Source organism: Diceros bicornis, chromosome 18, assembly GCF_020826845.1.
Source record: "Diceros bicornis minor isolate mBicDic1 chromosome 18, mDicBic1.mat.cur, whole genome shotgun sequence".
NCBI classification, from domain to species: Eukaryota; Metazoa; Chordata; class Mammalia; order Perissodactyla; family Rhinocerotidae; genus Diceros; species Diceros bicornis.
Genome location: NC_080757.1, coordinates 17,755,729 through 17,769,508, shown reverse-complemented (window position 1 = coordinate 17,769,508; position 13,780 = coordinate 17,755,729). Strand labels below are relative to the sequence as shown.

The 13,780-nt window shown below is 36.8% G+C and overlaps 1 protein-coding gene across 1 annotated transcript in view; it reads left to right on the top strand.

The window, feature by feature from the left end:
- The window catches only part of EFCAB5 (EF-hand calcium binding domain 5), a 113,594-nt gene that overhangs the window by 27,143 nt on the left and 72,671 nt on the right, over positions 1-13,780 (top strand). The window contains exons 5-7 of the mRNA XM_058559468.1: positions 587-743; positions 2,991-3,039; positions 12,551-12,621. Of these exons, the coding sequence (XP_058415451.1) occupies positions 587-743; positions 2,991-3,039; positions 12,551-12,621 (277 nt within the window). The remainder of the gene's footprint in view (positions 1-586; positions 744-2,990; positions 3,040-12,550; positions 12,622-13,780) is intronic.

Here is a 13,780-nt window from a genome sequence, read left to right as displayed (position 1 = left end):
GGGTGATGTAGCTCTGAGTACAAGAGTAACTGTTTTGCTCAGGGGCTGTCCAAGTATTTGACTCTGGCCAGAAAAAGGAAATTGGCAATATATATTCCCAGAGAGAAATCAAAAGTTTGGTCCAAAAGGCATCAGAATTACCTGAGATGATTGTTATAAATGCAGCTTCCAGGCTCCTACCATACACCTGGAATCAGAATCCTTCCAGATGAATTCTATGTCCAGGGAAGAGAGAGGCCCACCACCTTAAGGCCTTAGTGCCTTCAACCTTGCTTTCAGGGTATACGTAGCAGCTTCAGGGGCTATTCTTAGTACTTCGTAGGTATGGTAGTTAGTTGGGTAAAGTGAGGCCTACCTCTGTAAAAAGCCAAATAATAGTAGAAGGCAGCCTATGATTAATGTCCAATTCAATAAGTGCTAGGGGAAGAGGGGATCACTGCAGGCTTGAATCAAAGAAGATTTCATGGAGAAAAGACAAGTTCAAAGTTTAAAAAAGGCTCTAATCTCTTGCATTCTGCCATTTGAACAATCTGAATCAAATCCAATGGCATTAACTCAGCGTGTCTTCTATTTCTATGTCCTTCAGAGTATCCAAGATGAAGGAGAATATTAAACAGAAACGAGAACAAAGAGAACATATAAATGAAGTCAAAGTCAAGGTGGCCAACACACGGAAACAGGCTCTGCAAGAACAGTTCGATGAATGGATTCTAGACCCCAAAGGAATGATTCCTATGGTAGTGGTAAGAGAGGGGGATATATGTGAAGGGTAGTGGGGTGGGTGATAAGAGGGTGATTGCTAGAATACTAAGTGGAGTACTAGACGCCTCCCTCTAAATTTTCAGTAAGTTGATTCTTGATCTGTCTGGTCTATGAGAGTTGATTTCTTCACTTTTCTCTTGAGTGCTTGAAAAGAAATTCTAGCTAGGTTTCCAAAATATTGACTCTGGCTAAGGTTCCCAAACTCTTCATTATAGGCAGACATAGCTTTCATTTGTTTATTAGTATGTGACCAATTACTTCTGTGGACTAAGAGACCATGTCTCTTAGCTCCAGAATACAACTGTACTCTAAGAGTTAAATATTTTCTCTTAAGTGTATATAGATGTGAGAATACTTATTGGTTAGATACAACGCCAAGCATATTTCTGGTTCAAAGTGAATTATTAAAAATTGAACAAGGAAGACAAGCCACAGACTGGGAGAAAATATTTATAAAAGACCTATCTGATAAACAACTATTATTCAAAATATACAAAGAACTCTTAAAACAGCAATAAGAAAACAACCTATTGAAAAATGGGCAAAAGACCTGAATAGACACTTTGCCAAAGATATACAGATGGCAAATATGCATATGAAAAGATATGTCACATCTCCACATATGCTCATCGGGGAAATGCACATATGACATATACTCCACATATGTCATCAGGGAAATGCAAATTAAAACAACAATGAGATACCATTCCATACCAGAATGGTATGAATCCAGAATGGCCAGAATCCGGAACACTAACACCAGAGGCTGGCAAAGATGTGCAGCAACAGGAACTTTAATTTGTTGTTGGTGGGAATACAAAATGGTACAGCCACTTTGGAAGACAGTTTGGCAGTTTCTTATAAAACTAAACATACTCTTACGATATCATCTAGCCATCATGCTCCTTGGTATTTACCAAAAGGAGTTGAAAACTTATGTCCACACAAAAACCTGCACATGGATGTTTACAGCAGCTTTATTCATAATTGCCAAAACTTGGAAGCAATGAAGATGTCCTTTAGTAGGTGAATGGATAAATAAACTGTGGTACACTCAGACAATGGCATATTATTCAGCACTTAAAAAACAAAAAAGCTATCAAGCCATGAAAAGACATGGAAGAAACTTAAATGCATACTAAGTGAAAGAAGTCAATGTGAAAAGGCTACGTACTGTATGTTTCCAATTCTATGACATTCCAGAAAAGGTAAAACTGTGGAGACACTAAAAAGATCAGTGGTTTCCAGGAGTGAGGGAGGAAGGAGAGATGAATAGGCAGGGGGCAGAGGATTTTTAGGGTGATAAAACAATTCTGTATGATACCATAATAATGGATACATGTCATTATACATTTGTCAAAACTCATAGAATGGGGCCAGCCCATGGCTTAGCGGTTAAGTGCGCGCGCTGCGCTACTGGCGGCCGGGGTTCAGATCCCGGGCGCACACCGACGCACCACTTCTCCGGCCATGCTGAGGCCGCGTCCCACATACAGCAACTAGAAGGATGTGCAGCTATGACATACAACTATCTACTGGGACTTTGGGGAAAAAATAAATAAAATTAAAAAAAAATTAACAACAAAAAAACTCATAGAATGTACAACACCAAGAGTGATTTCTAATGTAAACTATAGACTTTCGGTTATGATGTTTCAATGTAGGTTCATTGATTGTAACAAATGTACCACTGTAGTGGGGGATGTTCATAGTGGGGGAAGCTGTGTATGTGGTGGGGGGCAGGGAATATATGGGAATCATCTGTACTTTCTGCTCAATTTTGCTGTGAACCTAACGCTGCTCTAAAAATTAAAGTCTATTTTTTAAAAATGGACCAAGAAGAACTCTGAAATTTCGTTTTTCAATAATTGAAGAATAAGGAATTATAGAGGATTCTTTGGATTGCCAAGCTGGTTGCCAAAGGTACTGTAGCTCTATCATGCCCAGTGTCTGAGAGTTGCTAGAAATGTCCCTGGAGGGGGCAAAAAAGGATGACTCTTGGCATCCTAGTTCTCACACAAAAAGGTTGGGAATCATTAAGGACATATATGCAAAAGCATTTTGTATCTCTTGGAATATTCTATAAAGTAAATATTAATTATTACTATGTCTTCCCCTGGGTTAAAAGGATTAACCCAGGACTTAAATTGAAAGACTAAATGGTTTTTAGTCTAAAATACTAAATATCTGGTTGAGAAGTAATACATGTTTCTTTCTTTGATTTGCAGATTCAGAATGTTCTTCATGAATTTTTTCAAAATCCAGATTTCCAGCTTGGTAAGCCTGCCTATTGTTGTAGTATTTCTATTTTTCTCTTTTTTGGGGTGGAGGGAGGGAGGGATGCTGAATTAAGATGAAGAGTCAATATTGAGATAGATGTTATTCAAAACTCTTACAGAGGTACTTAGGCACTTTTGCTCTTTCTGGATGAAGAATGTAGAAAAGCACAGAGGCATTGAGTGATTTTCAATCCTTTTAGTTGAGTGCCCCATTTTATTACAAATATTCTGTAATACCCCTTTATTAGCCTATCAAATTCCTAGAAAATATTAATTATATACACAGAATTTTAAAATAAAGATATAATGTTATAAGTGTGATATAAAAGAGAAATATAAGGAAAGACCTAAGAAAATTATATGTACTATATTTTGACATATAAATGCTTGGTTATAACTTCACTAGAAGATATAATGGAGTAGTCAGACATTTGTACCTACTTGCATGAATATTTAGATATAAGAAAACTAAAATTATATCCAATCAACCATTTTCTTTGTATTTCACATTTTTTTACAACTACTTTATTGAGATCATAATGGTTTATAACATTGTGTAATTTCAGCTGTAAATTATTATTTATCAATAGAAATAAATAAGTATAGACTGCATCATGCTCACCACCCGTAGTCTAATTTTTTATCTGTTACCATACATATGTGCCCCTTTACCCCTTTTGCCCACCTCCCAGCCCCCTTCCCCACTGGTAACCACTAATCTGTTCTGCTTATCTATGTATTCATTTATCTTCCACATATGAGTGAAATCATGCAGTATTTATCTTTCTCTGTCTGGCTTATTTTGCTTAACATCATACCCTCAAGATCCATCCATGTTGTTGCAAATGGGACGATTTTGTCTTCTTTTATGGCTGAGTGGTATTCCCTTGTGTGTGTATATATATATATATATGTATACCACATCCTCTTTATCCATCTGTAGCAGGGCATTTGGGTTGCTTCCACGTCTTGGCTATTGTGAATTATGCTGCACTGAACATAGGGGTGCATAAATCTCTTTGAATTGTTGATTTCAATTTCTTTGGATAAATACCCAGTAATGGGATAGCTGGATCATATGGTATTTCTATTTTTAATTTTTTGAGAAATCTCCATACTATTTTCCATAGTGGCTGTACCAGTTTGCATTCCCACCACCAGTGTACGAAGGTTCCCTTTGCTCCACATCCTCTCTAACATTTGTTTTTTTTTTGTCTCGGTAATTATAGCCATTCTGACAGGTGAAAGGCGATATTTCATTGTAGTTTTGATTTGCATTTCCCTAATAATTAGTGATGTTGAACATCTTTTCATGTGTCTGTTGGCCATCTGTATATCTTCTTTGGAAGAATGTCTGTTGATATCCTCTACCCATTTTTTGATTGGGTTGTTTGTTTTTTTGTTTTTGAGTTGTATGAGTTCTTTAGATATTTTGGAAATTAACCCCTTCTCAGATATATGATTTGCAAATATTTTCTTCCAGTTGGTGGGTTGTCTTTTTGTTTTGTTGATGGTTTCCTTTGCCTTACAGAAGCTTTTTAGTCTGATGTAGTCCCATTTGTTTGTTTTTTCTTTTGTTTCCCATGCCTGAGTAGACATGATATTTGAAAAGATGCTGCTAAGACCGATGTCAAAGAGTATACTGCCTATATTTTCTTCTAGGAGTTATATGGTTTCAGGTCTTACATTCAACTCTCTAATCCATTTTGAGTTCAATTTTTGTGTAGGGTGTAAGATAATGGTCTACTTTCATTCTTTTGCATGTGGCTGTCCAGTTTGCCCAGCACCATTTGTTGAAGAGAATTTCCTTTCTCCATTGTATGTTCTTGGCTCCTTTGTCAAAAATTAGCTGTCCACAGATGTGTGGTTTTATTTCTGGACTTTCAGTTCTGTTACATTGATCTTTGTGTCTGTTTTTGTGCCAGTACCGTGCTATTTTGATTGTTATAGCTTTGTAGTATTTTTTGAAGTCAGGGATTGTGATGCCTCTAGCTTTGTTCTTTTTTCTCAGGATTGCTTTGGCTATTCGAGGTCTTTTGTTGTTCTGTATAAATTTTAGGGTTCTTTGTTCTGTTTCTGTGAAGAATGTCATTGGGATTCTGATTGGGGTTGCATTGAATCTATAGATTGCTTTAGGTAGTATGGAGATTTTAACTATATTTATTCTTCCAATCTGTGAGCATGGAATATCTTTCCTTTTCTTTATATCTTCTTCACTTTCTTTCAACAATGTCTTATAGTTTTCAGTGTATAGGTCTTTCACCTCTTTGGTTACATTTATTCCTAGATATTTTATTCTTTTTGTTGCAATTGTAAATGGGATTGTATTCTTGACTTCTCTTTCTGCTAGTTTGTTATTAGTGTATAGAAATGCAACTGATTTTTGTAAGTTGATTTTGTACCCTGCAACTTTGCTGTAGCTGTTGATCATTTCTAATAGTTTTCTGATGGATTCTTTAGGGTTTTCTATATATAGAATCATGTCATCTATAAACAGTGAGAGTTTAATTTCTTCCTTTCCAATTTGGATTCCATTTATTTCTTTTTCTTGCCTAATTGCTCTGGCCAAAACCTCCAGTACTATGTTGAGGAGGAGTGGTGAGAGTGGGCACTCTTGTCTTGTTCCTGTTCTCAGAGGGATGGCTTTCAGTTTTTCACCGTTGAGTGTGATGTTAGCTGTGGGTTTGTCATATATGGCCTTTATTATGTTGAGGTACTTTCCTTCTATACCCATTTTGTTGAAAGTTTTTATCATAAATGGATGTTGGATCTTATCAAATGCTTTCTCTCTATCTATTGAGATGATCATGTGATTTTTATTCCTCTTTTTGTTGATGTGGTGTATCATGACGGATCATCAATCATCCGCATTGATTTGAGGATGTTGAACCATCCCTGTGTCCCTGGTACAAATCCCAATTGATCATGGTGTATGATCTTTCTAATGTGTTGCTGTATTCGGCTTGCCAATATTTTGTTGAGGATTTTTGCATCTGTGTTCATCATCGACATTCGCCTGTATTTTCCTTCTTTATGCTGTCCTTGCCTGGTTTTGGTATCAGGATAGTGTTGGCCTCATAGAATGAGTTAGGAAGCATTCCGTCTTCTTCAATTTTTTAGAATAGTTTGAGAAGGATAGATATTAAGTCTCTGAATGTTTGGTAGAATTCTACAGAGAAGCCATCAGGCCCTGGACTTTTGTTTTGGGGGAGGTTTTTGATTACTGTTTCAATCTCTTTACTTGTGATTGGTCTATTCAGATTCTCTTTTTCCTCTTGATTCAGTTTTGGAAGATTGTATGAGTCTAAGAATTTATCCATTTCTTCTAGCTTATCCAATTTGTGGGCATATAGTTTTTCATAGTATTCTCTTAGAATCCTTTGTATTTCTGTGGTATCTGTTGTAATTTGTCCTTTTTCCATTTCTAATTTTATTTATTTGAGCCTTCTCTCTTTTTTTCTTAGGGAGTCTGGCTAAGGGTTTGTCAATTTTGTTTATCTTCTCAAAGAACCATCTCCCTCTTTCATTGATCCTTTCTACTGTGTTTTTTTGTTTTGTTTTAAAATTTCTTTTTTTTTTTTTTTTTTTTTGTGAGGGAGATCAGCCCTGAGCTAACCTCCATGCTAATCCTCCTCTTTTTTGCTGAGGAAGACCGGCTCTGAGCTAACATCTATTGCCAATCCTCCTCCTTTTTTTTTCTTCCCCAAAGCCCCAGTAGATGGATAGTTGTATGTCACAGTTGCACATCATTCTAGTTGCTGTATGTGGGATGCGGCCTCAGCATGGCCTGAGAAGCGGTGCGTCGGTGCGCGCCCGGAATCCGAACCCGGGCTGCCGGTAGCAGAGTGCACGTGCTTAACTGCTAAGCCACCGGGCCGGCCCTCTACTGTGTTTTTAAGTCTCTATTTCATTTATTTCTGCTCTAATTTTCAGTATTTCCCTCCTTCTGCTGACTTTGGGCATTGTTTCTTCTTCTTTTTCTAGTTCTGTTAGGTGTAGTTTAAGATTGCTTATTTGAGATTTTCCTTGTTTGTTGAGGTGGGCCTGTATTTCCATGGGTTTCCCTCTTTGATCTGCTTTTGCTGCATCTCATAAGAGTCGGTATGATGTATTTTCATTTTCATTTGTCTCTAGGTATTTTTTAATTTCTCCTTTGATTTAGTCATTGATCCAGTGGTTGTTCAGTAGCATGTTGTTTAGTCTCCACATGTTTGTGACTTTCCTACCTTTTTTCTTGTAGTTGGTTTCTAGTTTCATAGCATTGTGGTTGGAAAAGATGCTTATTATGATTTCAATCTTCTTAAATTTATTGAAGCTTGCCTTGTTTCCCAACATATGGTCTGTCTATGAGAATGTTCCATGTACACTTGAGAAGAATGTGTATTCTGCTATTTTTGGATGGAATGTTCTGTATATATCTATTAAGTCCATCTTCTCAAGCGTTTCATTTAAATCCGCTATTTTCTTGTTGACTTTCTGTCTGGATGATTTATCCATTGATGTAAGTAAGGGTGTTGAGTTCCCCTGCTATTATTGTGTTGCTGTTAATTTCTCTCTTTAGGTCTGTTAATAGTTGCTTTGTATACTTTGGTGCTCCTGTGTTAGGTGCATATATATTGATAAATGTTATGTCCTCTTGGTGGAAAATCCCTTTTATCATTATATACTGCTCCTCTTTGTTTCTCATTTCTTTTTTATCTTGAAGTCTGCTTTGTCTGATATAAGTATGGCAACACCTGCTTTCTTTTGTTTGCCATTTGGTTGGAGTATTGTCTTCAATCCCTTCACTCTGAGCCTATGGTTGTCTTTAGAGCTGAGATGTGCTTCCTGGAGGCAGCATATTGTTGAGTCTTATTTTTTAATCCATCCAGCTACTCTGTGTCTTTTGATTGGAGAGTTCAATCCGTTTACATTTAGAGTGATTATTGATATCTGAGGGCTTAATACTACCGTTTTATCTCTTGTTTTCTGGTTGTTCTATATTTCCATTGTTTCTCTTTCTTTGTATTTTTGACTACCTTTTCATTTTGGTGGTTTTCTCTTTTTTTATGAATTGTGGCTCTGCTCTGATTTTTTGTTTAGTGGTTACATGAGGTTTGTATAAAAGATCTCGTAGATGAGATAGTCCATTTTCTGATAGCCTCTTTACTGCATTAGCCTAAGCAGGTTCCATCCCTTTCCTCTTCCCCTTCTGAGTTAGTGTTGTCAAATTACTCTGTTTTGTTTTGTGAGTTTGTAACTAAGTTGAAGTGTTTATAGTTACTTTTGAATCTTTCCTTCCCTTTATCTTTTAAGTTATAATTATTTGCTACCCTATTCTGAAAGAGAGCTGCAGTTTTCTGATTTTGTCCATCTATTTATCTCCTTGCTCAAAGCTTTGTAGACCTTTGCCTTTTTGTTTCAGGTATGAGGGCTTCCTTCATCATTTCTTGTAAGGGAGGTCTAGTGGTGATGAACTCCCTCAACTTTTCTTTATCTGGGAAAGTTTTTATTTCTCCATCGTATCTGAAGGATAGCTTCACTTGATAGAGTATTCTTGGCTGAAAGTTTTTGTCTTTCAGTATTTTGAGTATGTCATCCCATTCTCTCCTAGCCTGTAAGGTTTCTGCTGAGAAATCTGCTGAAAGCCTGATGGGGTTTCCTTTGTAGTTTATTTTCTTCCTCCTTGCTGCCTTTAATTTTTTTCTTTGTCATTGACTTTTGCCAATTTTACTATTATATGCCTCAGAGAAGGTCTTTTAGCATTGATGTAATTAGGAGTTCTATTGGCTTCATGTATTTGTAAGTCCGATTCCTTCCGCAGGTTTGGGAAGTTCTCAGCTATTATTTCTTCGAACAAGCTCTCTGTTCCTGTCTCCCCCACTTCTCCCTCTGGAATACGTATAATCTTTATGTTGCTTTTCCTAGTTGAGTTGGATATTTCTCAAAGAATTCCTTCATTTTTTAAAAATCTTAGTTCTCTCTCCTCCTCCACCTGAAGCATTTCTATATTTCTATCTTCTAAATCACTAATTCTGTCCTCCATAATGTCAGCTCTATTTTTTAAGGATCCTGGATTTTTTTTTATCTCATTAATTATAGTTCTTCATATCCAGAATTTCTGCTTGTTTTTTTTTTTTTTATAGTTTCAATCTCTTTGGTGAAGTGTTCCTTCTTCTCATTAATTTTATTCCTGAGCTCATTGAACTGTCTTTCTGAGTTGCTTTATGACAGCTATTTTGAATTCTCTGTCATTTACACTGTAAATTTCTGTGACTTCAGGGTTGGATTGTGGAAACTTGTCATTTTCCTTCTGCTCTGAATTGTTGCTGTAGTTTCTCATGGTGTTTGATTAACTAATCATTTGCCAGAGCATCTGTGGTAGTATCAGGTCGCAGATTCCACCTGCTACCACTGGGGGGAAGCAGGAGTTGTGTTTCTGATCCCACCCTGTCTGCTGGAAGTTGTGGGGGTGCGGTGGGCGGTCCCACCCACCGAGAAAGCATTCACGTGCACGTACATCTGCTGCTGCCTCTTCTTACAGTTGCGCCAGCCGCTGTGCTTAGTGAGTGACGCATCTTCGTGGGGTCTAAGCCTGGGCCACTTGTTGGGATTGCAGCGGTATGGTGGGCTTTCCCACCAGCCAGGAAAGTGTTTGCACACGGGCTCAGGGTTGCCGCTGCCTCTTCTTACAGTTGTGCCGAGGCGTGTTCCCACTTGCAGGATGGCAGTGGTACTGTGGTCACTCTCAGCTGGGAAAGCATTCATGCGCAGGCACAGGGCTGCAGGGAAAGGGTCAGGGAGTGCTCACCTATCTCCACTACTTCGTGGAGGCCTAGTCCATCCATGTTCGGATGTATAGCTGCGTGGGTCTCTCAGGCATCCTGTTGTGCTGTGTGGGTATCCTCTGCTGATCAATGAATGTCCATTTAGTTGTAGTTCAAAGGGGAAGAGATAAAGAGAACAGCTCCCTCTGCCATGTTGCTGATGTCACTCCTGTATTTGATATTTTGAAATAAGTGCAAAATGGATGGATTTGTATATATACATAGAATCCCCATGAATAAGAGAGCTACAAATGCAGACTGACACAGGTATGTTGTATTGGAGTTCAGATACAATTTATGATATTACCTCCCATTAATAATTTTCTGAAATGGTGAACAGCTCTTGGTAAAGTTCCAGAATGAAGCAAAGCACAATCCTCTCTCAAATTTTCATAGTAGTTACATTCTTGGAAAATTCACCAGCAAAAATATACTCTGTGTTTGTATGTCAAATAGAGTTAGGTTCTAGACTCAAAATGATTCTAAGCATATTTTTCACCTACTTGAATGTCTGGCAGGAAGAGGAAAGTTTTTACTGTGTGGGAATTGCAGGAGTTCTGCCTCTACTCCTGTTCCCATCATCGTGGCAACAAAACTCACCTACAAATTTCCACCATGCTCACTGGGGGAAGAGGGAGACATCTATGGAGAACTACAGATTCTGATACTTTTGTTTTCACAAAGCTTTCCTTATATGAGATTAAGCAAAAATTCTGACTTGTTGAATAAAGAACTAGAGTTTGGGTCCTGAGATTTGCATAATTTATATACAATTGATTTTTTTAATTGATTTTTGTGACCACTTTATTACATTGATAACAATAGATTGTCTGAAGTCTGTTCTCACTCTTAAAAATAAAATAAGCTTTCCATCTTCCCAATCACTGGTCCCCAAGCATGATTTGGGCCTTTGCTGAAAACCTTTTCTCCTTCTACCTGTTCACAGCCTGTTCAAAAACTATAATTTTTCACAATCAGCACAACCTCAAGTCCTCTTTCAGAAAATATTTGAAATAACTTCTTTTATTCATTTAGTTTTTGATGAAGATACAGAAGGAATGAGTTAAGAGAGCTCTATTTAAGACTGTGATAAAATGAGAGAAATTCCAGACCACTCTAGTTATCAGTGATTATTTCTCCTCCCATCTCCTAGACTATATGGTATTTATTTTCTGTACCATTCATTCATTCATTCATTCAATGTTTATTGAGCTTTCACTTAGTTCCAGATACTGTGATGGAATAGAGGATGCAAAGAGGACTAAGACATGTTTCTTGACCTTAAGTTGCTGAAAGTCCAGCCAGGGGACAGACATATACACTTAATAACAACTGTTAGTGGTAGAAATCAGTCTGGCTTGCATCATCTTCTAGAGCTTGAGGGAAGGTCTGGGACGGGGATAACAGCCTCTAATGCATAAGCTTATGTTAAGTTTATACAGTCCTCTTATGACAATACCTGATATCTCATAATAAGCAATACAAAAATCAAGAGTGACTAAAGAATCTTTTTATGTATCAGCCCATGATAGGCAGGAAGAGTTACTATTAGAAGTAGGAGAGGAAGCCTGTGTATTAGTTCTTTCATCATGAGCTTTCATACAATTTGTGTGTTTGTGTCTTGGTAAGGTCAATAAGGCTCACATAATTGTCATATCAAATGGAGGTTAAAAAATCTTTAGTTGAACTAACTGCCGCATTCTACCATTATTGATCACTCTGTTATTCATGAAACTCTTTTTTTCTTGGCTTTTCTGATATCATTCTCTCTTGATTTTTTCTTCTATCTTTGATCAACTCTTAGCATTTTTGTTTCTTGATTCTTTTTTTATTTGCACCTTAAAGATTGTTTTCCAGAGATTCCTTTTAGGCTCTATTATCACTTTCCACACTATCCAACTCCCTGGGTTTTCTTATTCAAACCCATGACTTCAGCTGTTGACTCTCATCCATATTCCCATCCCAAACCTTTCCCCTGAGCTCCAGATCCTGTTTGATCTATAAGATGAGTGGTTAAGTGAAAAAAGCAAGTTGAAGATCAATATGATCATATTTATGTATGGAAAAACAAAAGATATATGTGTGTGTGTGTCTGTGTATGTGTCTGTGTGTATGAAAATGCATAGAAATATTGCTGGAATGGTGACAACAAACTGTTGACAGTGGTTACTTCTGGGGCAGAGGGGAGTGAGAGTGCTAGGTGGGGGTGGGAGGAAAGGTAGATTTTCATGTTTGCTGCTTATATTTTTGTATTATTTGAATCTTATACTAAAGAACATATTCATATATTATTTATTTAATTTAAGAAACATTAAAGACAAAAAGTATTTAAAAAGAAAGTCTGTAGAAAGAAAGTCTGTAGAAGTGTTATATGCTAACATAAATGCTAGCATATGTTTTTATAGTTTTTATACTATCGATGTGCACATTTGTTTCTGCCTTATCTCAACCTGGTCATTAAAAACATAAGTGTGTTCTTTTCAGTGTTTGGATTGCTTTGTTAAATAAAAGCCAGAAAAAATAACAATTTTATAGTAATTGAAATGTTATCCAACTATATATCATTTACTTTATTGTAAATATTGATGGACATTAATTAAGAAATAACTTTATGTTCTTCTTATAAAGCACTATAATATGAATATAAAATATGAATGTATTACAACCAAACTAACTAGCAAATAATCTTTATTCCATAATTAGAATCATGTTGCAAACAATTGGATATTGCTGACTCAATGGAACCAAGATTGAACAAAATGGAATTTATAGAAGTAAGAAGTTATGTTTTTCATTATTTGAATCAAATTATTTTCCCAGTTTCAATTGTCTTTTGGTGGCTGTCACACATACATTAACTTAGAATTAAATTAAATTAAAGCATAACAACTTATTTTATCAATTCTTTTTTTTTTTTTAAAGATTTTATTTATTTATTTTCCCCCCAAAGCCCCAGTAGATAGTTGTATGTCATAGCTGCACATCCTTCTAGCTGCTGCATGTGGGACGCGGCCCCAGCATGGCCGGAGAAGCGGTGCGTCAGTGCGCGCCTGGAATCTGAACCCGGGCCGCCAGCAGCGGAGCACGCACTTAACCGCTAAGCCACGGGGCCGGCCCATATTTTATCAATTCTAAGATGAACACTTTAAAATATTTTAACCCCTCTGAAATTAGGTTACATCTTATCATAAAAGGCATCTTACAATTTCTTTCAATCAGTGGTACTCATAATGTGAAGGTGTGAAAAACTTCCACTGACACTTTCGGGTAAGATCAAGAAAAATCAGATTCTTATACTCAGTGAAATCTGCTTATACAAATAATAATCAGATCTAAAACTTACAAAAGATTTCCTCTAGGCCAGGCACTATTCTAAGCTATCCATATATTAACTCAGGTAATCCTCTCAGCAATCATTATTCCTGCTTTTATAGATGAAGACACTGAGGTGCAGAAAGGTTAAATAACTTGCTCAAGGTCTCACAATTAGTGGAACTGGGGAAATTTGTATTTGGCAGTTTGTTTTCAAAGTCTACATAATATTGCATCTGAGAAAGTGTGATTCTATTGCAATGGAATATGCAAAAGGAGCAATTTAATCTACCAGAGTCCTAAGTCTTCTATAGCTTGCTTTTATCTTTTTTCACATCTTTCCTCTAATTCCTCTTGTTTTTCTCTGAGTCCCAGAGTCAAGGAAACTTTCTCCTTTTTCTCTCCTACACCCTTGCTCCATTGATGACTATGCACTATATACAATTTTAAGGTTTTATATAAAGGATTTCTGGAATCCTTCTTGAAATGATTGCCATATGGATAAGAATTTGGCAATCCTGCCTCAGCTATCTTCTGTGTTTTCTTAAATTCTGTATTTGTCTATTGGGCATCCATTAATCACAGGGCCAAACTAATGGCCAAAGTTACTTATATCTCTTT